The sequence below is a fragment of the Sinohyriopsis cumingii genome, unplaced genomic scaffold (genome assembly GCF_028554795.1).
Source record: "Sinohyriopsis cumingii isolate HCF-2022 unplaced genomic scaffold, ASM2855479v2 utg001460l, whole genome shotgun sequence".
In the NCBI taxonomy this organism is placed as follows: domain Eukaryota; kingdom Metazoa; phylum Mollusca; class Bivalvia; order Unionida; family Unionidae; genus Sinohyriopsis; species Sinohyriopsis cumingii.
The window spans coordinates 2,054,600-2,077,055 of NW_028316002.1; the positions used below are offsets into that span (position 1 = coordinate 2,054,600).

The 22,456-nt window shown below is 33.1% G+C and overlaps 1 protein-coding gene across 1 annotated transcript in view; it reads left to right on the top strand.

Annotated features, from left to right (window-relative positions):
• The first annotated feature begins 251 nt into the window (after positions 1 to 251).
• LOC149772481 (antiviral innate immune response receptor RIG-I-like) overlaps positions 252 to 22,456 on the top strand; it is an 89,761-nt gene continuing 67,556 nt past the window's right edge. The window contains exons 1-3 of the mRNA XM_089947751.1: positions 252 to 613; positions 5,846 to 5,947; positions 9,930 to 10,047. Coding sequence (XP_089803877.1) covers positions 9,936 to 10,047 — 112 coding nt within the window. The 5' untranslated portion in view covers positions 252 to 613; positions 5,846 to 5,947; positions 9,930 to 9,935. The remainder of the gene's footprint in view (positions 614 to 5,845; positions 5,948 to 9,929; positions 10,048 to 22,456) is intronic.

The window sequence follows — 22,456 nt, forward strand, 5'->3', positions numbered from 1 at the left end:
CGACTATTGGTATTTCACTATCAACATACTGCTTAGCAACTATGGAAAGTGTACATGCCTGACATCAATTTCAAGAACAACACAAGCCCGAAACACATAGTTCACAAATATATTCATATCTATAAATAGTAAACAATAATAGCTAAAAAAGTCACACCATAGCCTTAAGTTAAGAAATTTGCAGGGGCCAATTTACGAAACTGGACCCTGCCACCTTAAGTAATTTGCACACGCATGTGCACACATAACAACAACGAACACGGCAAGTAATTTGTATATCTTTGTTCGGAAAGTGACCATGTTACCCTAATGAAACTTTTACAAATCAATAATCTTGGCTCTACTTTTGATATCGACTTCACTGCTGACCGCCGGAAGTGAAACCAAAACTGTACAGTACTGTAGCAGTATTGTATACGTTGGTAACCGAATACTTCCTTATTAAGAATAGGCCAGGCAGAAATGAAAGATAGACAGCCTGTTTTAGATACATTCGAATTTTGCATTAGAATTGCCTGAAATTGTGACGTCATTACCACAGCTAAAGGACCAGTCTTCTGGAACACTCATACTGAAGGGAAATAAGAAACGTTGACATTCAATGGAAAAGACGGTAAAGTAAAGAGTAATGAGTGGGCAAGCAAGATAGTAATTGTTCCATCTGGCCGACAACGTTTTTTCTTCCTCTTGCTCTAAAACCACAGGTGCTCGTTACAAAGAAAATTTCGAGTATCCGTCCTTGAATCAAGGGATGGGGATTCTAACCTGTAACAACATGTTGTTATATTGTTTAAGACCACGGGGGTTCGTTACAAAGAAAATTAAGAGTCTAACATGTAACAATATAGCACGCACGTATTATAATAAACATAAATTGCAACTTACGTGTGAGAAGGAATGTCCACGCTTGTTGTAGTAATAGGGTTTAACGCCATTTTCAACACAAGATAAGCTATACATTGCGGCCAGTGTAAATGGTGGTGGAAAAAATCGGAAAGAACCACCGACCTACGAGAAGCTACCGGCAAGCTTTCCCCCATACCCACATTGGCCGAGCTCTAGTCCTACAACGTAAGACGCACCATCCGATAATTTTTTCTGGGTGGTGATACACTAAGGCTATACGTGCTAGAAATTGGGCACTAAGAACATTGTAAAGCATTCAATTACCAAGTAAACATAAATGTTACTAAAATAAATCGATATATATCGTTAAAACGGACGGTAACAGATACAAACGTATTTTGAGCATCAGGAAAGACAACTCTGTCTAGGCCTCGTTTTGCTGCTTGGTGTATAAGAAATATCAAATGTAAGAAAAACAAAAGAACAGAAAGAAAAAAGAAATGGGAAAAAAAGAACAAATAAAACACACCAACACAAATGAAAGAAAGAAAAACAGGAAAAGAAATTGGTATGCAACAGAAGCAAACAAGGAAGAAGAAAAAAAAACTTCATTGAATTTGGCCAGTAATATTGTACATTTAAGATAGAATAGTAAGGTGCTTCATATTCATGTAGTAATTGAATAATAAATTACCTGCACCAGTCGTTGTAGCCCTTGTGTGTAATCATACTTTGAGTACTGATCCTTAGTGTAAAACGTTTTTGCCAAGATACAGTGCATTCTGGTATTTGTATTCACAATTTGAGTGATACTACTGGTTGCAAAATGTGTACATATATATATATATATATATATATATATATATATATATATATATATATATATATAGTCACAAAGAATGCAGACATATGTGCAATTTCCACAGTATGAACTGCGTGGTCAAAATGCAGCTTTGCCTGTGGCTCTTATTTTTCTCTTTTTAGGAGGCATTTTGCAATGGATTAAGTAACTTTATACCAACTGATAACAAACTAATACAACAGAAGACTTTGTACAGTTTTACTTATTCCATGTCTTTTTCTTTTAGCTCTCTGCCACAGTAATCAAAAGATTCATGGTTTTATTTATTTTGGGATAAGTTAAAATTTGATGATACCCTTTTAATACTCTTGCATACCCAAGTCTGACAATAAAAACACTGACTTGTAACACCTGTACCTGCTACAAAGCATTGGTGTTTCAGGTATCAGATGTTAAATATAGCACTTGTACAAGTTACTTGTCAATGTATATTGCTGATCACATCTTATTGATATGAATGATAATTTGTACAATATCATGTATGATAATAATAATATCATATCATTTTATTTATTCATGTCAGATTATTTATTATGAAGAAGTTATGTAAATATTTAATACTTTACCTGTTTCTTAAAAATAATTTTAATATTGGAAGTAAGCCAAAATGGTAGATCTTGGCATTAGCAAGAAACTCCATCTAACTTGCATCTAATTACATGTGAAATGGTGTGAAGTCCTGATGGTGCCCTCTATAAATATACTGCTGTTATTGTCATATCACGAAATGACAGTAATAGGTTTATTTGTAAAGAAATATAGTTATACCTTTATTGTCCAGGAAAATACTTGAGATTATTTTAATCTCAATGTGTTATGTAACAACTTTTCAAAGCTGAGCATTTCCCAGTCATATTGCAATGATGCTTTTAAGTGTGGAAAGTTAGAAGTGATGTTTAAAGTGACTTTACTTCGTAATTTGCTAGTCATTTTGTAATGAATTTGAGCATTTTAGGCCAGTGGAGTGGATAACAAACTAACACAGTATCCAGTAGTTCTTATAATTTTAAAACCTTCTGTAACTAAATTTATTGTTCTGTTTTTAAATTCTGTCAGGTGTGGACTTTACCAGCTGAAGCCAGTGGCATTGTTCTAAGTAGGCACATACCTTTGAAACAGCCAAGAAATATTTTAATACAGATGATAGTCCTTTAAGTAATCATTAGCCCATTAACCTAAGCAAAAAGTGCCATATTTTCTCTCAGCCCATCAAAGAATGTTGACTTAATGACAGACCTTGTAGATGTTTTGAGTAAACTTGTTTATTGTTGCAGCCACTTTAGACACAAGAAGATGAAAATTTTTGTAAATTTCAGCGATTACAAAAACAGGCAGCTATTGTGTTATATCAGTCTGGAACATATTTCTCTTTTCACTCATAGTAGTAAGCATTGATGTTTTTAACGATAAGTTAAAATCCATCAGTAAATAATCAGTATTTGAATTGGCCAAGTATCTCTTACTTGAGAGACAGTGCAATATTTTGGATCTTAAATCTGAACAGATTTTTAACGACTATCCATTTATGTAGAAAACAACAGTCACACCTCAGGGCCAAAATGAGCATAACAAAAAAAATATGTAAATGATGAAATATTAACTCAGTTTTCAAGGCACTTGTAAAAGATTTGCGGTTTTGCAACTGCTTAAATTAATATCATGAAACCAGCATATCATTACATTCTATGATCTGACAACAACAGTTAATCATTAATTGCAATTACTATGCATGCTTTTAAGTTTACTAAAGTGTTTTAAAAAGTTCAAAGTACCAAATTATACTTTTTAGTGCTTCTTAGTGCCTCTTGAAACATCAAGTTAATATTTTATATTTATATCTTTTAAAGAAAATGTATACTTCATTATCCTGTTGGAGTTGTTAAATAGTAGAGTTGTTGACGATGAATAAATACTTGAAAAATGATGTGGGGTAATAGATGTAAAGTAGGCTCTTACAAGACGGTCATTTACAACATTTTAACATAATTAATGTTATGTTTTACTGCTGCTGCCTCTGGTGGTGGTGATGATGACAAAAATGTTGATGATAATGATGACGATTATGGTGATTAATTATCTTATATTTACAGAATAGTAAGCATACATTTAGTCCTAGAGCATTGCCTTGACAGAGTTGTTTTTCCTGATACTTAAAATATGTTGCATTTGTTATGACTCATGTTAACAATATTTATCAATATATTATAGTTTGCCATTTATGTTTTGGTGGTGATTTAATTCTTTACAATGTTCTTAGTGCCCAATTTCTAGCACTTAGAGCCTCTTAGTGCTACTTAGTAGTTCTTAGCGATGTTTACCAGGACCCTGTTAAGACTGGGTACTGCCAGTTTTTCTTTCTTACCTTTTCACTATCTGACTTTCTCTTTCTATTGAATATAGCTTATTTATGCCATGTGTATCCATGATCAAATCAAGGTGGAACTAAGGGACTTGCATTAAAGTGAAATTCGTTTACTGAATGCATTTTAGGTAGGCATTTTATTTCTATTTTACATCATCAAACGGCTTCAATATTTTCTCCACTTTTACCTGCTGTTCGATCTCCTACATATTCCAAGTTTCATTTAATCTTTCCAGTGTGTTAGATATTTGGACTATTTCACCTTATGTTGTATGTTTGGACAGTTCAATTTGTATAATTGGATATCTGGATATTCCCTCTCCCTATACTGTATATTTGGACAGTTACGTTCCACCCACTTGGGTGGGAAAGGTCAGAGGGCAACTGTAAAATAAAAAAATTACTTGTAATGTAATTTTTGTTTTTTTAAAAAGTAAAAGTTATTTGACAGTTATTTGCATAGAAAATGTAAACACTTTTGTTAAAATCCACTGATAACATCATATCAAATCTAAAACTTACATTTAAAAGAACCAATTGCTAAGCAGCCTGTTTTAAATTCCCCATTGTAAAGCTGCCACCACTACACAAAGTTGTCATTACTATTTTACTGTACAAAGGAAGACTGAGTGTTGCCTAAGAGTAATGAAATTTCAAAGTACACAAAACAACAAGTATTAGCTTTCCAAAAGCTTTAAGGCTTTTCTGCATTTAATTCATTGTTTTGATTGGAACAAAATCCCTCAAAACACTAAGTGGCACAAGGTGGAAGAAGTAGATCAAGTAAACTATATTTATGTTGTGTGTTGTCCACAAACAAACATAAATATCAGTATGGATGTCTTACATTGTAGGACTTAAGTATTGGATGACTATAAGTTGGGGTATGTGTTTTGTATTGTAGTTATATGATCCGCAAGAGTGGGATGAAAGAGATATCCAAGTATGGAGTGATGGAAAGGGTTTTGGTCGAGAAATATCAGGGTGCTTTAGCACCTGCGATTTGTCTGTCAATACCCATCAAACCTCCACCCTAAGACATCCTTTTACTATGTCATGCCTATTACCACAGTACTTTTACATTTCTAAGACCCGCTGTTTATCACATCAAAATGACCTAAGTGTAAATATGCAGGCAGTTCACTTAGCCATCAAGTTTAATAGTTTAAAGAAATCCTCTATTTATAAGTTAAAAAAATAATCTTTTACATTTCCATTGCATGTACACATTTAAGTAACTTGATCAAATGATACTGATAATCCACATCCAGATCCAATCTTTTTTTATATACTTTTCATTCATATAATTGTGCCAAGCACAATGTCAGCAAATTGCATCACAATTTAAAGAAGACAAGAAGAATTGGTGACATGACTTAAGCTTTTCAACAAAATCTTTTTATAAAATTTATGGAAGGTCCATGCAGGGTGTTTATTGTCAAACTTGTGAAGTTTTGTTTTCAGTATGGGTTCTTAGATCAATTTTATAAATCCAAGTTAATGGACCCTGTCTTCCCATCAGATTCATAAATGTGCTTTCTAGACATGGGGCATAGAATTAAAGTTTATGATGGGGTCTGTTTATCAGAATTTAAATTATTCACCCTGAACTATAATGCCTCATTTAGTGATTATTGATGATGAAAACTTGTTGAGGTGGTAATAGGAAGTACCATCCTACCTGGTATCACTTGGAGATGATAGTGAATAACTGATTTATTTTGTGATTGCATTTTTCTTTCTCATTTTTAGCTCATGCTTTTTATTTTTATCAGTGTTAACATCGAATGGTATCTCAAGTCCACAGTAAACATATAATATATATGTTGCCATACCTGTGGACCACTGTATAGAAGATAGAGAGATCCAGTTGGCTGGTAAGTGAAAGTGGGAGGAGAAATCATTGGAAAGTGTGGGAATGTTAGAATGAATGATCAAATGAAAACTTAAAATAAATTACCTGTTTATTACCTCTTATTTATTTCTATAATAACCATGAGTATTCTTATGTCCATTTCTTTTTCTAATTTCACAGATTCACAAAGATTTCAGTTAAAGTTCTAGTTTCACTTTCTTGCCCGTTTTTAAAAACTAAAGTAGTCTTTGCTGTTGGGGACTGCAGTTTTTACAACTTTTACTGCTGTATTTTCTTGATTTTCCTGTATGCATTTTTAATGCTGATCATATTGCAATCATTTTGATACTTCTCATACATGTAGGGATTCACTACACATTGTGGATTATTTGGATATGAATTGTGCTTCATAAATTCTGGCTCCACATGCCAGTGCTTCCACTTTGAATTTGTTTTTAATAGTCTTTGTTTGAATTAAGCATGCTTTCTAATACCATTTGTTCAGATTGCAAACTGCTCAGTTTGTAAATCTTGGTGTTCATCTTTTCTGTGCTGTGCATACCAAATATTTTAGTTATAATATTACATATCTACTGTATACAGTGTAATGCCAGGTTTATTCATGTACATTTCATAAGTATGAATGGAAATGCTATTTAATTGCAGAGAAACGCAACAAGTAATGAAACTCATTTAAAATACTATATTGTAGGAGGCATTATGTTACAAAAATGCTTTGGACAGTTACTGAAAATAACTTGTTTTTAATATGATCTTATAAATATCTTAAGATTTGAATCCAGATATGTAATAATGATTCCAGGACTCTTCCTGAAACTGAAACAGGCTAGTTGTATCATGAGTTCCCTCCCTTAACATGTGCATTGAATGCTATAAATATGTTTCATGACATGCAATTAAAGTTGTCGTTAAAATTCTCAGATGAATTTAATTGCATTAAGAATCAAATTTATAAATACTTTTTGAAATTCCCAAATGCAGTGTAGATTGACATCGCATGGTCTTGAAAGTATATGTGACAGCACATTGATTTAGTTAGCATGCACGAAAATACACCTGTACCAGTTTAATTTTGCACCTGTCTGTGACATGAAACTGCTGTTAGTAAAAACAAAACAACAAAATTCCAGCATACATCAAAACAATATGATAATTTTTAGTCCTGCATAGAGATGTCAAAATTTTAGAAAAAGTCAACTGGGTAACAGACAATCGTAATCATCAGTTACCCAGGTATCAGATCAAAGAGAAATTATATTAAATGTGAACCTGAGCTGCTTTGTTGTAAGTTCATACATGCCACATCCTACCACCCCGAGAGGTATAAGCAAAATTATTACTAAAATAAGTGGCAAAAAAGCTCACCATATAAAGAGTGATCTATAGACTACATGCCATAATTACAGAAAACCATGTGTAAAACATTTTTTTCTGCAACTTACCTGGATCTGCAATGAGTTGAAATTCTTGTCACAAATTGGCTAAATCCATGTGGATTATTACAGACACAAAATGAAATGATCAATTATTTATACACAACATTCACCTTAATTAGTCTGCTTCAGATGAATAATTATCGCTCGAAGGTCATAAAGTCAAGTTCACAGATTCTTAATACAGTATTACATCGCTGTAGAAATCCTCTCAAAATGTGTAAAGTCCTATTGATTTGTCCTTTTTCTGGATGCAGTGTGTTCTTCAGTTTAACAAAATCCCTGTCCTCTAACATTTTTCAGTCAACATCCATGAGTCACATCGATAAAGCCTGTTTGGTGCCTTGTTTTTTTTTCAGTATAGACTGGTCTGCTACAAAGCATGTATCAAACTATAATGAATCTGTGACACATTGTTTAAAATTCAAGAAATCTGTTTTCTTTGAAATGTGTGATTTCACAGTTACTATAAACAGAAAGTAAGGAAACTGTTCAACATACATGATAAATGGTCACACACATCGACAATGTAACATCAGTAGACGGAGGTCTGCAGTGGATGAATGTCATATGACATGTGCCTATAACTGTACACATTACTTTTGGGTTTCGCTTGCTTCTGATGTCACCAGATATTATCTTTGATCTGAAGTTGGAAACGTTTTTTAAAATATTTTTTTACATGAACTAAATGGGTACCCAATACCTAGTTTTATTACCCAGGTAATTATGAATGGGCAGGTACCTGGGTACCTATGGACACCTTTAGTCCTGTAACAGTATGTCAATATGTCACTTAGTTAATTGGGTGTCTAAAATGCAAATCGACAATGTGAGAAAATGTAACCATCACAAACATAAATGGTTATGTGGGTCTGAATATGGCCCATTTACTCCACATAGAATTCTTTGAACGCACAATTAAAACTAGGACAAAAGAAAACCTACTGGACATTTACTTAGTTAAATCTAAAAATATGGCAGAACTGAGAAAATCCAACACAAATATTCTAGTCTATGCCAAGAAACACTTGGCATCCCATTATTTTACACAATGTTCCTTTTTCATTTATGCTACCACATGGAATGGATCTTGCATCCCACCCAAGGGAGAAGCTGAGACAAGCCTAGTTTAAATACTGACCAATAGGAGTAAATAAATGCACTTCTCTTATGAAGAGAGTGTTGGCAAAAGTGTCTCTCAACTGTCAGAAAGTTATTTAACCATATCAATCGTCAAAATCAAATATTGCCATATGAATGCAGTTCAGCACAGCTGGCATATCTCCTCCATCCACAGCAACAATCCATGATTTAGAACAATTTCTGCATCCCGTAATCATCCCTTCAGACAAATATCCAACAACTGGAATGTTTCTGCATTATTCAATAGTACCTTTGTGGAGAATGCTGATTGTAGATTACATTTTTTTTAATGGAGACAATGTGAAGAATCTCATCAAAATCCATGTGTATGGCACCTCAGTTGCTCTGTACTTATTACTAAGTGAACTTTGTGGAATGTAATTTGTAAATTTTTTTTTACTTATAAATGATTTTTGTTATCAATCGTGCAATTATAGCATTTCATTAAATCCTAGCTCATATGCTGCACCTTTCAATTCTTGCATATAAAAAATTGATCCCAGACATTAGTTGAAGCAGTTATGTCTGGGAATAATTTTTATATGCAAGAATTGAAAGGTACAGCATATGAGCTAGGATTTAATGAAATGCTGAAAATAATTTGTATTACTTTCTATTTAGACTCCTTCCTCTCAGAATGAAAACTGTCAGATAAACAATCTCAGAAGGGTAATAATTACTGAACTTAATTGCAACGTGTTGCAGGCTCGCAATTAAGAACTGGAAATTATTCAGCTCATTTAATAAATTTAATGTTTCATTTCTCATTGAATCTTCTGTGTAAACTAGTCCCAGGTACTTGAAAAGAGAGGAGAAAATGAATAAAACAAGTGTTTTTTGTTTTTGTCTTCCAGAAAAGGCTAAGAATATGGGAGAAGGGTAGAATGTTTGGGATGGAGTTGGGGTGGGGAAGAGCTGTAATGTTAATTTATGTCTTGATATTGTGATTCAAATAATTCTAACAAAAGCCACAGGTTTGTTTCATTTAATAGCAGTTTTAAGTGCACAGTGAATGCTAGTAGTAAAGTCTTGCAGATGTTTGAGAGGAACAGGAGGTAAATGCAATTGAAATTGAATCTGGTTTTATGGTGGCTAATTTTCTTAATTCACTGAGTGAAAGTACCAGTACCAGTCTATAGGTGTCACATCACAACGAAGTGTCTTAGAGACAGAGAAAAAGGTATGGCTGTGTGTATTTGAATGAATACACACATTATTGACATACTTAATTCTTATAACAAATTTATTATTGACAAAGATTTATTGACTGTTCAATAATACTGGTAAAGCTGTCAAATTGTTTGTGTTAAAGAGCTAGACTTTTTCAGTAATTTGTGTTATTTAATAAATTAGTCCCTATATGTGTAGTTTGTACAGTGTACTAATGAGAAACTCTGTCTCTAGGCCAAGATGGACACTCCAGAATTCAATCTACAGGCTTACATGTTATACAAGCATCACCTAGTCCACTATTTAAAACCAACAGATGTTGCATTAAGATTACCTGATATACTGACACCAGGTAGGTACATATAATATGTTATATATGTATTATGAGTACATGTATATGGGTTTCACATTTATTTTTGTTTACCTGTGTGCAGCTGTGTTTCTTTTATACTTAATAGCAAGTAATTTCTTCTTACGTAGAATATATTTTATTTTCTTATATTAATACTGGATGTATTTTACATACAGTACCAAAAACATTATAATGAGTGGCAAAGCCATGGGTTGAAATATATCATATTTTGGTAATACAGGATATAACTTGAAAGAGATGTGAACTGCAGCTGGTCAGATTTTTTTATCAATGATTAATTTCCATTTTTGTAATGAAGGGCAGTTTCCATATCTTTGTTTTAACTCACGAAGTACTTGTTTTTGTTGCTGCAGGTACAAGTTTTCTAGGCACATACAATCAAGCATTGCATGGTATGATAGGGAAATTTTATATTTTAACACGTGAAAATATAAGGATATAGTTTTCATGTGTGAAAATATATAAATCAAATGAAATATGAAAACTATTTCACCAAAAGGTCTCTATATTTCATGAAAAGTATAATAAAATTAACTATTTACAAGGAAGAATATGAATTCATACTTCAATAGCCCTATTAATTATACATTGAATATGTTGTCAAATGGGGGGAAAAAGTTTTTAACAATATGAATCATACTGTAAAATACAATATTGATGTATTCTTTTATACATAAAGTTTACATTTTTATTTCATCTCTATAAAGGACACCTATACATAAAGGACAAAATTGTATAGTTCCTATGGTGTCTTTCATGGATAGGTTACATTATGTGTGTTATACATATAGTGAAACTGCCTTTGGTATGTTATTTGATGCCAGAGACCTCTCAGAAACATGTTATACAGGTTACCACACCATTATTCACATGTAGCTGTGGCTCTAAAATTTATGCAGTAAACTGCTTAGTGGTCTATTGAGATCATCGAGAAGCATTGACTAATTGACAGTTGTATACATTGGTGAGTTGTATTTTCCTATATGCTCATTCTTCACCCATGATTGCCTGTGACAAGATTTCCTCATTTTTCATGAACTACAACATCAGCAACACAATTTTACAGTTTCCTACACATTAATGAAGGTGCCCTTTTACTCATTAATAGATGTTTGAAACAGAAACTTTGATTGGCAGCTTGAAAGGTCATGTTAGGTCAACATTGCCAGAAATATTGCTCACACTCACAGTAACTATTTAAGCATGTTTATGTATGTTTATGAGAAACAAAATATTATCACAGCAGCCATGGGTGAAATACTTGACAGTATGTGATTTTCAATCAATGTTCACAACGATAAATGTGCAGTGGTCTTAAATTTGCAAATGTGATGCTTTTTTATACATCCACTTGTTTTAATTAGTTTAATATTTAGTTATTAATGTTTTTGTTCCAATGTATATGGAACTACATAGCTCAACACTATAAATTTTCCTGACCAATTACATCTTTATAGCCTTCAAGTAAAATTGAACCCTAACAAACTTGTTAATTTTGTTGGTATGTCGTTTTCTAATATTTAAAGCAAATGTAATATCTGTCATTCATAACACCATATAATATGTGAGTCATGTGTTGATATAATACATGCACTTTAAATTTGTGCTAGATACAAGTCCAAAATCAGTTTCAATTTTGATTCGGCCGAGTAACAGCAGAATTTTGATAACTCAACCATCAGTCACTTGAATGCTTTACATAACTTGAATGACTTGCTTAGTCCCAGCATAAAACAATGCATATTTGTGACCCAGTGAAAATCAAAATTAGAACTAATTTGGGTTCAACTTTTATAAGTTATGAGTATGTATTAACCATATATTTTGGATCATTATATTTCTTAAGACACCATAAAGTAATTTGTTGTGTACTGTATGTTCTGGGACACCTTTTAATCATTCAAAAATTGCATATCAGACAGAAAATGCACTCAAACTTAAATTTTATTTTAAAAAATATTAAGCTCTGTAATTGAGATAAAATTCTTTAATCCACTGCAGCATCACCTCATCAATATAACCCTTCTCCTGCATATGTATAATCCATCCTTTCTGTCCATGAATATTTGTTAGCTCACTACACTGTTAAAATTATCATCTTGGGCAACAATCTCTTGCTGTGGAAACTGCAAGGATTAAAGTTAGATTTTTTAGAAATCAGCACCAGTCATGTGAATTCTTGCACTTTTAACCCCTTTCTTAATTAGTCTGTATAGAAATGAGATTAAATACACTGGAATTTTATTTATGTTAATGATTATATTGTCAGTGAAATCATCTTCTCTTCTGGCCCTCATGAATTCATCAAATGATTTTATTTTCACCTAAAAAGCTATTGTTAGACACTGGGTCATCAGTGTCCATGCACAAAGCATTTGATTGTGTTACTTTAAAAACTTTTCCATTGTTTTAATTTATTTTCAAAATTCATGTGAATACTGGTAAAAAGAAACCAAAGTTGGCCTACCTATGTCAAACAACTTACAGAATCTGCACATTTAAAAGAATCTATAAAGTCGACTTCCAGAGGTCGGTTTGCTTTGTAAGAAAATAACCTTTGTATCTGATATCCTGCTGGTAAGGTCAATTAAACAAGGAGTTTATTGCTTGCTTACCAATTGTGTTTATTCACCACCCAGGCTTCTATTTGTTTGCCATCTGTAATCATAATTGATACAAATTGACATTGACGTTTGCAGCGTAAATAGAATACACAACTTTAACATGCTTTAATAATACTTTTTGTAACCCATGCTTGGGAAGATTGTCATTTGCACTCACTGTCAATGTATTTTCAAATATTGATTTTTATTTGCAGGATACTATCACATAGTTAATCTGGATAAAATACAGTCTTGGTTATTTTGCACCTTACATAATCATATGCATGATTGGCAGTTGCCTTCAGCAGTGGGTTATTTATCTCTCCCTCTCTCTTGTTTGCAATTGTTTTTAATCCAGTTTTCAATCTGAGAACTTATTCAAACCTTAGAGTACAACCAAATATGATTCATTTCTCTATATGTCAATAAACAATATGTCATATGGTATCTGAGATAAGTGATACACAGTATTGATACATATGCTACATATTCAGAGTTCAGGGATATATTTTTGTCTTTAATAAATTGCTTATAATGAAAGAAAAAGAATAAATGATAACACTACAAGGTTATTTTCTTTCATGTTATTATCAGATCAGCATTTTGTTTATCTATTTTACTGTAACCTGCGGTGTGTGTGAGGGGAGGGCCATCTTCGCTAGCCAAGGTTCTGATAGGTTAACCCTATCTCCATCTTGGCGGATTCAGCAGATATTTCTATGCTTCAAGTCTGAATGCAACAGCAAGCCACCGCATCCAATCAAAATTAAGTTGTTCAGATTTGAACACTGCTTCTACATGATCAAGGCGAGGGGAGCACACAACTTGAATTGACTCATAAATAAGTAATTTTCCACTGCCTGTCCATGTTTATACAAATACCTTTCATTCAAATACACCTGTATTGGCTCCTCTGTATATGGTGTCATTCTTTTGATGTTAAACTAACAAGGTATGCTTTTGAAGTATATTGCTTCTAACATTTATGGCCGTTTTGAAGTATATTGCTTCCAACATATATGGCCAATGTACAGAGCACTGCTGTTACATGCTACTGGTTAGCTGGCATTGCTTACTAAGGGAGGTAACTCATGAAATCCAATAGATGTTGCTAGGACAAAGCACTAAAATACCAATATCTGCCATTGTGTAGACAGGGTTAACATATTGTAACCCAGGCTTGCAAAGATGCGGGAGGGCACAAATTCAACACAAATTTTTTTTGTTTCTTGATTCTTGTAACATATGACATAGGTGAGAAAAGTTTCACCATTTGCTCTGGGACAGGAAAAAAATAATTCATTTCTTCATGTCCCAAGATATATATAGTTGATAGGGGAACATGATAACTGATCTTAAAAAAAATCAAAGTTCTAAAAATTTGCTGTGTGAAAGAAACAAAAGCCACTACATCAAAACATTTACATTTTTGGCCTCAGGTCATAAGAACTGTGGTTTAGAACCCAAATTATTTTTGACGGGTTTTTATTCTTAAAATTAACAATGTTTTGATGGGTGTTTTAACTTAAGATTAATAAAGCTTTGGTGATCAACAGACAACTTATAAATTAACAAAAATAAATATAAACTATGTCTTACATATTTTTGTAAGCTTCTGAGTCACAAATTCTGCCCAATCTGCACTCTTATAAGTGGTAAAAGTTTGTGCAGATTTTAGAAGTAGCATTTCAAAGCATATTATTACATCAAACAAAACCACCTCACCATAAATAGTTTTTGGTCATGGTCATTGCATTGTCCATCATAAAAAACTACCGATGAAGAAACATAAAAATTAAACATAATTAGGTGATATTAATTTTTTTATTTAAATAATGGCTTATGATGTTGAAGAGATTTATAATTATCCTGATCCTGATTAACCTGTAACCGTATTCCAGATTCTTGTGCAATTCTTTTCCCCAACACTTGTACTTAAAGCTTGTGTTAAACTATCCATGGGGCAGTTTATACAGCTAGTTATCATTGAGGCAATTAAAAGGCAAGGTGGTCAGTTTTAAACAACCACTGTCAGAGGTTACTTAATTTGCTGACAATAGCTAGGATGATGTTTTAAGTCCTTTGAAGACTGACATTGGGGAAACCATAAGGCTATTTTGCGCAGGTAAAGTCGACTACGTTTGCAAAGTGGAACAGCCCCATTCATTTTTAGTTTTAGGTAAATCAAAGAAATACATGATGAAGAACCAGTTATTACACATCATCACCTTGAGTGAGAATTTTTAAGCCATCTGTATCAGTATCTGGCAAGTTTGTGCACAGTGGTAACATTTCTTTGAAGTCTGATTTTACTGCTTATATAAAATGCAAAGCATGATTATTTCAGAATAGTATTCAAGTGTGATTACTTTTTATAGGCAAAATGTCTAAACACATTTTATGTGATTCAGGAAGCAATAAGCTATCAGTGAAGCAAGCAATGCCCAGCAAAACTATAATTTAGAACTCCTTGTTGATGGAGTTTTACTTTGTGAATCATGAGCAGCATTTAATAATTTGCACATACTGCAAGCAACATATCGACTTCAGTTATTCTGGTGTGCACCACATCTATCAAAATAGCTGCACAATCTGTATGTATGATTGAAACAAACCAGAACATATTTGACATGTTGAATTGAACATTCATATTAGATATTTTTAATTTCATTTTCATTCTTGTAATCTTGTTAAAATACCAAGTATTAATTGGCCAAAGCTTTTCATGGTGATTTTAGCCATGAAATAGTATGATTGAAAGACATTAATGCTTGTGTTTACGTAGTTAAATTGTGTTGATAAACCACTAGGTGTGAAATGATTCATCGATATATATATTTGCTGAAATTATACACATATCGATACAAGAGACAGAGAATCAATACAAAACAACACCTACCATATGCATGTTATTTTAGTCTTCAGCAGTCATGAATATTATTGATAGTTGCCTAATGTTATTCTATAAAATTATAATCCATCTGAAACAGCATTTGCAGTCACATGCACTCATGTTTATTAGTTAAAACAAAAAAGATTATTTGAGAATACCCACTCTCCATCTACAAGTTAACACAAAGTAACATGGTTTGTAATCTGCCCTCCTTCCCCCATTTCATGCTTATTATCTTAACCCAGAAGTATGTTCAGCATATACTATACATTAAATGTATTCCACAAGTTTAATGAAGAACTTTACTCATCATTTAATAACCAATATCATGCAAAGTTTCTACTTTGAATTGTGTCTTAAATCCTTAGGTTGATTTGAAAACTACACTACCAAATGTGTTGCAAGTTAAAATATGTTACACTGAATTCTCATTTGTCATTATTGCTTCTTCCGCTCCAGGTTAAACAATAACCACCAGTCAGAAATCAATGTACATGTACTATGTGATAAACAGGAAGTATCAGCAGAGCAAGAGAGAGACTTTGCGGGAAAGTCATTGGATAAGTCAAGTACTTAAGCGGAAATGCTGTTAGGGTGTGCCATTGCATGAATCATGCAAAAAATTTACGAATTCGCATGCTTGGAGAACAGTGAAAAGCAAACACTCCTGCAAATTTATTGAAAGTTCCACATATGAAAATGTGCTCGGCTTATACAATTTTTATTTAACCATTCTTGTCGAGACATCTGTTTTTTGGTAGCAACTGTTCCACATCTGGGATTTTCAAGCACAATATGAATGGTTGTGAAACTAAATTTGAATAGAACAACATGCCCAGGGAAAAAAAACGATGGCTTAGTTTGAACTATTCATGAAGAAAGTGTAACAAATGCATGTTTAAAATAAGAGCTACCTAGGAAACCCAAAATGTTTGATTCCCTGTGCAGCTCATTATGATCTCATTTGACAAATACTTGTTGATGATAGTGATTATGACAATAATTTTTAACTATGAACTATATTAGATTGTTGGAGCTTAGAAGTGTTAATGGAGAAACCAGTGAGTGATTTTGAGTCCAAAATGGTGTTAAATATGAGTCAGATGTATATGCTGGATGGACAAAAATTAGATGGCATGACCCTTTCAGTGGTATTTCGAAAGGGCAGAATACTGAGCCTAAAGTATAATGCAGTTTTCATTTTTTTAATTAATCAAATTTGCCTCTGGATCATATGCTTCAAAACCATATACATGTATCCACATCAGGGTTAAGATAAATTGAATAAAATAAGGGTTAAAAATGCAATTAAGAAGTACCGATATTTTTAAAAAAAATCTCTGTCTGCAGAAGCATTGATGGACTAAATACTACTTTACAGCATTATGGGACAGATAAGAAATTTGGCATAGTAGTAAGTTAACTACTGATTTAACAAAGGAAGTTTATGTTAGTGGAAAATCTTATTTTGGAGCAGATGTATCCAAAAGATAATATCTGTGATCTCTGGAAAATCGTACATAACAGTCACAAAGATCAGTTTCCCAATATATTCAAGCTGACGAAGATAGCTATGTATCTGCCCCTTCAGAAAGAAGCACAGAACAATATTGGTACTCAGAAAAGGAGCAGAGTGTGCTAAGAATTAGTTAACAGATTAATGCTTACACAACTAAGCATTGAGAAACAATGATGGTCAGCTGACCAGAAACATATTTTTTGTGTGGCCTATTCATTTTTCTATACAGAGAAGCATATCTTGTCTAATTACATCAGATACGGTTCTGACAATTTCTGTTATGGTCATCAAGATCAGATAACTCTTTTCTGACCAGGATTCACTCAGAGAACAACACATATCTTCAAATCCCCTATTGAACTGTTGAGAGTAGCAAGGAACACATCAAATTAAGCATGTATTTTGCCATCCAATATATTTTAAAGACAGAAACTTGGTGTATGTTTTTATTTCATATCAGTGTCATTGTGATTATATGAGTGCTTGCAAATGTGTGTTGGTGATATTTGACAATGCTAAATCTACCAACTATTTTTTTCTTTCTTTTGTAATTGTATTTAAATACTTTAAAAAAAAACAGAAAAGTTATTTTCTTTCATTGAGATTTTAATTTCATATAATTTTCTGTTGGCTATTATGAGTCTGTGTTGTGTATTTCTTTGATTTTTTTTAACATAGCTTTATTAATTTGAGTCAGTTTGCTGTGATATCTGCAGTGTGGCAGTTTATAGTGATTTCCAGCATTGGGGCATCATGCTGCAGACATGTGGTATCAAATCCCACCCAGTCCCATTATAGTGCCACCAGGCTGACCAGTCATGAGTGTTTAACAATCATGCATAACACTAACCTTTTAATGCTGAGCACCAAGTGAGGCAGCTACCACTACCATTTTTATAAGTCTTTGGTTTGACTCAGCCAGGGCTTGAACCTATGACCACCCATATCCGAGGCAGAAGCTGTGACCACTTAGGCCACAGGAGTGATAGGCTTATAGGAAAAGATGGCTTGTTCTCATTTGGACATCACTTATTTTTGGGTCATGCACACCAACCCCACTTGTGACATCATTACACACTTTTTGAGTCTCAAAAATCCTCAACACAGTCAGAGAATATGGCAGGCATGGACATATACATTTTTAAAAATAGATAAATGGGTAGATAAGAGTTTATGAAATGGTTAGATTTTAAGAGAGTGTGATGTTTAGGTATAAAACTTAAAACTGAAAAATTAAAGAGCCAAGAACTGTACTGTGTTCATTAAATTTGTATCATTTTGTAACATATGATTACATTTTCACTTAAAGTTCAATTGATCTTGTAGATTAAGAAGAACAAGGTAATTATACCATGGCAATGAATTCATTCTTACCTTTTTTCTGTTTCCACTTCCTCATCATTGATTTTTCACTTTGAAATTAGTGACATGCATCTAAGAAATCTTTGGCAAGCTGACTTTTAAGAATGATTTGAAAATGCTTAATTTGATTAATTTAATTATTTTCCAAACGGTAAGTAAGAATCAGTCTCCTGTAATAATCATATAAACAATGGATGATAAATACCACTTGTTCAGTTCGCTGGTCACTAATCGTTAGATGCACTGGAATGCAAAATCATTGAAGTTATGCATGATTTGGACAGAGAGAATATTACAAAAGAGTCACCAGATATAAAACATAATATAAAGTTTTATTTTAGAAGTTGGCATGTCTTCAGATATGTTGGCTGCTAGGTTAGGATTATTTGTAGGAATTATCATCCATTGACTTCTGCAGTGGATTTGGTACAACTTTGGTTTGTTGCAAAAGCCTTTAAAGAAATTTTGATTAACAGTAAAGTTTTTAGACATGACAATATAGTTTCTTTTGGTGGTTAAGGAGTAACAAGTAAGTTAGTCACGAAAAATTAGATAGTTAATGAATACAGCATATACAAGAAAGTGGAGAAAGCAGACAGAGCAAGAATATTCAATACAGGCAAGTGATAAGATTTTGTGCCACAAGTAGAACAGAGGAAAGACTTTTTTTGCAGGAGGAAATAAAGTGGTGAATAATAATAAAACAGAAGTAACTAATTGTTACTATGATATACATAAATGGGAAGCTGTACCACAATCGTAGGACATCCTGAAAAAAGATACCATATTTAACAAATCGTGATAATTGAGATTGAAGGTATAATCTGTCAGTATCATACAAGAAGAAATACTTTATGGTCATTACAGTATTTTCATTGATTTTAAAAATAACATTTTATTAGATAAAGAATAAGAATTTTAAAAATGGACTGGTTTAAATACTGAAAGTTTTACAAAACAAATGCACCCAAATAAAGTGAAAGAAGGTATTACAGCAAATAACAGTGAAAAAAGTATGTGAATTGAGCATTTGAAACACAATTTCTGGTTTAGGTGCTCTACTAAAAAAAAATTGTTGATATTTACTGGTATACATATTGGTTAGAAATGTGAGAGTTGGAGGATGGCAAGACTGAGAGGGAGATTCCAGGACAAAACATTAGTGTATATGCTGACCAATAAGTCAATGTGGAGTATGAGTCAAATGAGTGAATTTGGCAAATTTTCCATCCTTCGTCCATATATAAGTCAATGCTGAGTATAAGATGAGGCCAGATCACTAACTCTGTAATTCAATAACCTTTCAGGTCATGATCATTAAATGTAACTAAAAGCTGGTAAATTAGCCCACATGGGTAACAGAAATATCAAGCACTCTTATTGTCTTATTGATCACATTTATACCAACCTAACAGACAATGTGGCTTGTGTTATTGTACTGAATGTTGGTCTTAGTGACTACTATCCTACTTTTTGGGAAAAGAAAGGTTAAATGCAAGAGAAATAGGATAAATACACACAAAGCTATCACTTACAGATTGTTCTGAAATTTTAATGAAGAACAATTTCTCGATGACATATAAAGTTTCATGGAATATGATCCAAAATTTGGATGACATTGATGAAGCCCTGGGGGTGTGGACTGACTTATTTAAGGCTGTAGTCTCTAAACATGCACCACTGAAAGTACATCAAGTAAAGTATGAAATCCAACCTAATTGGCTTAGTACTAAAATCCTTGATGCTATGAAAGCACAAGACCAGTTCAAGGCTATGGGAAACCATGCACAGTATAAAGGATGGAGAAATAAAATATCAAGTATGATTAAAAAAGCTAAAACAACTTACTATCAATCAATGCTTGAAAACAAAAAGAGCAACACAAACTCCACTCGGAAAGTCTTTAATGAACTCGTTGAGGGAACACAAAGATCAGACAAATAAAATTCACTCACTTCTGGCAAATGACACCATAGTCACTGATGACACTGACATTGCAAATGTTTTCAATGATTTTTTTTTCTCACCAATATTACCACAAAGTTAAAAGAACTCGTGATAGAAAACAACTTTAATGAACTAAAAATGTTCTGCAGCAGCAAGATCCCTCAGGAGGTATATTTCTCTTTCCCACCAGTATCAAAAAACTTTGTTAAGAAATGTTTCAGTGAACTTAATACCAAGAAATATTTAACAGAACTTGATCAAAATGGACCATGACTTGTGAAAATTTCTGCCTCAGCTATTTCTGATAGCATAACATTAATAATCAGTTTAAGGTTTGCAACCTCATCTCATACATCTGTCCCCAAAATATGGAAAACTGCAAAAGTATTGCCTATTCACAAATCAGGTTCTAAGGATGATGCTGATAACTGCTGGCCGATTTCAATACTACCAAACTTGCCAAAATTGATTGAAAAACATGTCCATGACTCATTCATGTCATATTTATACAAACACTTGCTGTTACACCCTAATCAGTCAGGCTTTAGACAGAAACATTCATGTGAGACTGCCTTGATCTCCCAAACTGATAAATGGCTTCAAGCAGTTGACCAAGGTAGAATAATAGGATGTGTATTTGTAGATTTCAGGAAAGCTTTCGACATGGTGGATCATGAAATCCCCTTGAAAAAACTGAAAATTTACCAATGTGATGAAGGAACAGTTAGAAGGTTTTAGTTCATACTTAAGTGATAGAACACAACCTGTTTACATAAATAATGTTCTGTCTGAACCTGAAACAATTAGATATGGAGTACCACAAGGCTCAATTTTAGGTCCATTGTTGTTCATACTGTTTATAAATGACCTACTGCTTTTACTAAGGGACTCAATATCATCCACAAATCTATATGCAGGTGGCTCAACATTGTTCCAAAACACAAAGCATGGAACTGGAAATTTCTTTACAGGATGCCTTAAACATGCTGGACAACAGGTGCACATGCAATGGCATGGTGTTAAATACTGGTAAAACTAAAATATTACTTATATCAACATGGCAGAAAAGAACAAATCTTGATAGTGATGAACTATGTCTGACATGGAAGGATAAAAATTTGAAAATGGTCTGTCATGATAGACTACTTGGTGTTTTGGTAGATAATAACCTATCATGGACTGATCAAATTAAACATGTCAGTAAAAAAGTTAATTCAAGTTTATTATGGCTTCTCAGTAGGATAAAACATTTTCTCCCCGAAAGGCTCGGAAAGCTATTTTATAACAGTTCCATACAACCCTATACAGTATGGGGTAATTCAAATGATAAAAACATAGGAAAGCTAGCACATCTTCAAAAATGAGAGTTTGGGCTAATATCAATCCAAAAAGAAAACAAGGAAAATTTAGATGGTAGTTAAAAATATTATCTATTAAAGACCACATCCAGTTGAGAAAAGCCAAATTAATGTACAGGATATCCAATAATAGTGCTTCTGAATATTTACAATCACTATTCCATTATAAACTACCTGGCGATACTCCCCACCTGTCGTCGATGTCTACCAAACAGTATCTTTGCTTGGCGCTCAGCATTAAGAGGTTAGTGTTAGGACTGGTCGACCTGGTGTCAGGATAATGTGACTGGGTGGGACATCATGCTACATGCCTGCGGCATGATGCCCCAGTGCTAGATATTACTATAAACTGCCACACTGTAGACATGATAGCGATATGACTGAATTTTTTTTAATTTAAGCTATGTTAAAAGTCCAAATCAAACACACACACCAAACAGTATAATATTCCCATACAAAATAAGGAATTATTCAAAAAGTCTCCAATACTGTAGAACTTTGCTCTGGATTAGTATTCCAGTTGAGATTAGAAATTCCCACTAGGTCTCCTCCTTCCAAACCCTGTGGCTTCAGAGATGCTGTTAAAATAAATAAATTTCCTTTGTATGAGGTCCTCAAGGTAGATTAGTTGTTAGCTAATCGTGCTATCCTCTTTTAATAAAGTCATTATTATTATTAATACCTAAGTTGTTTCACACAAAGTATT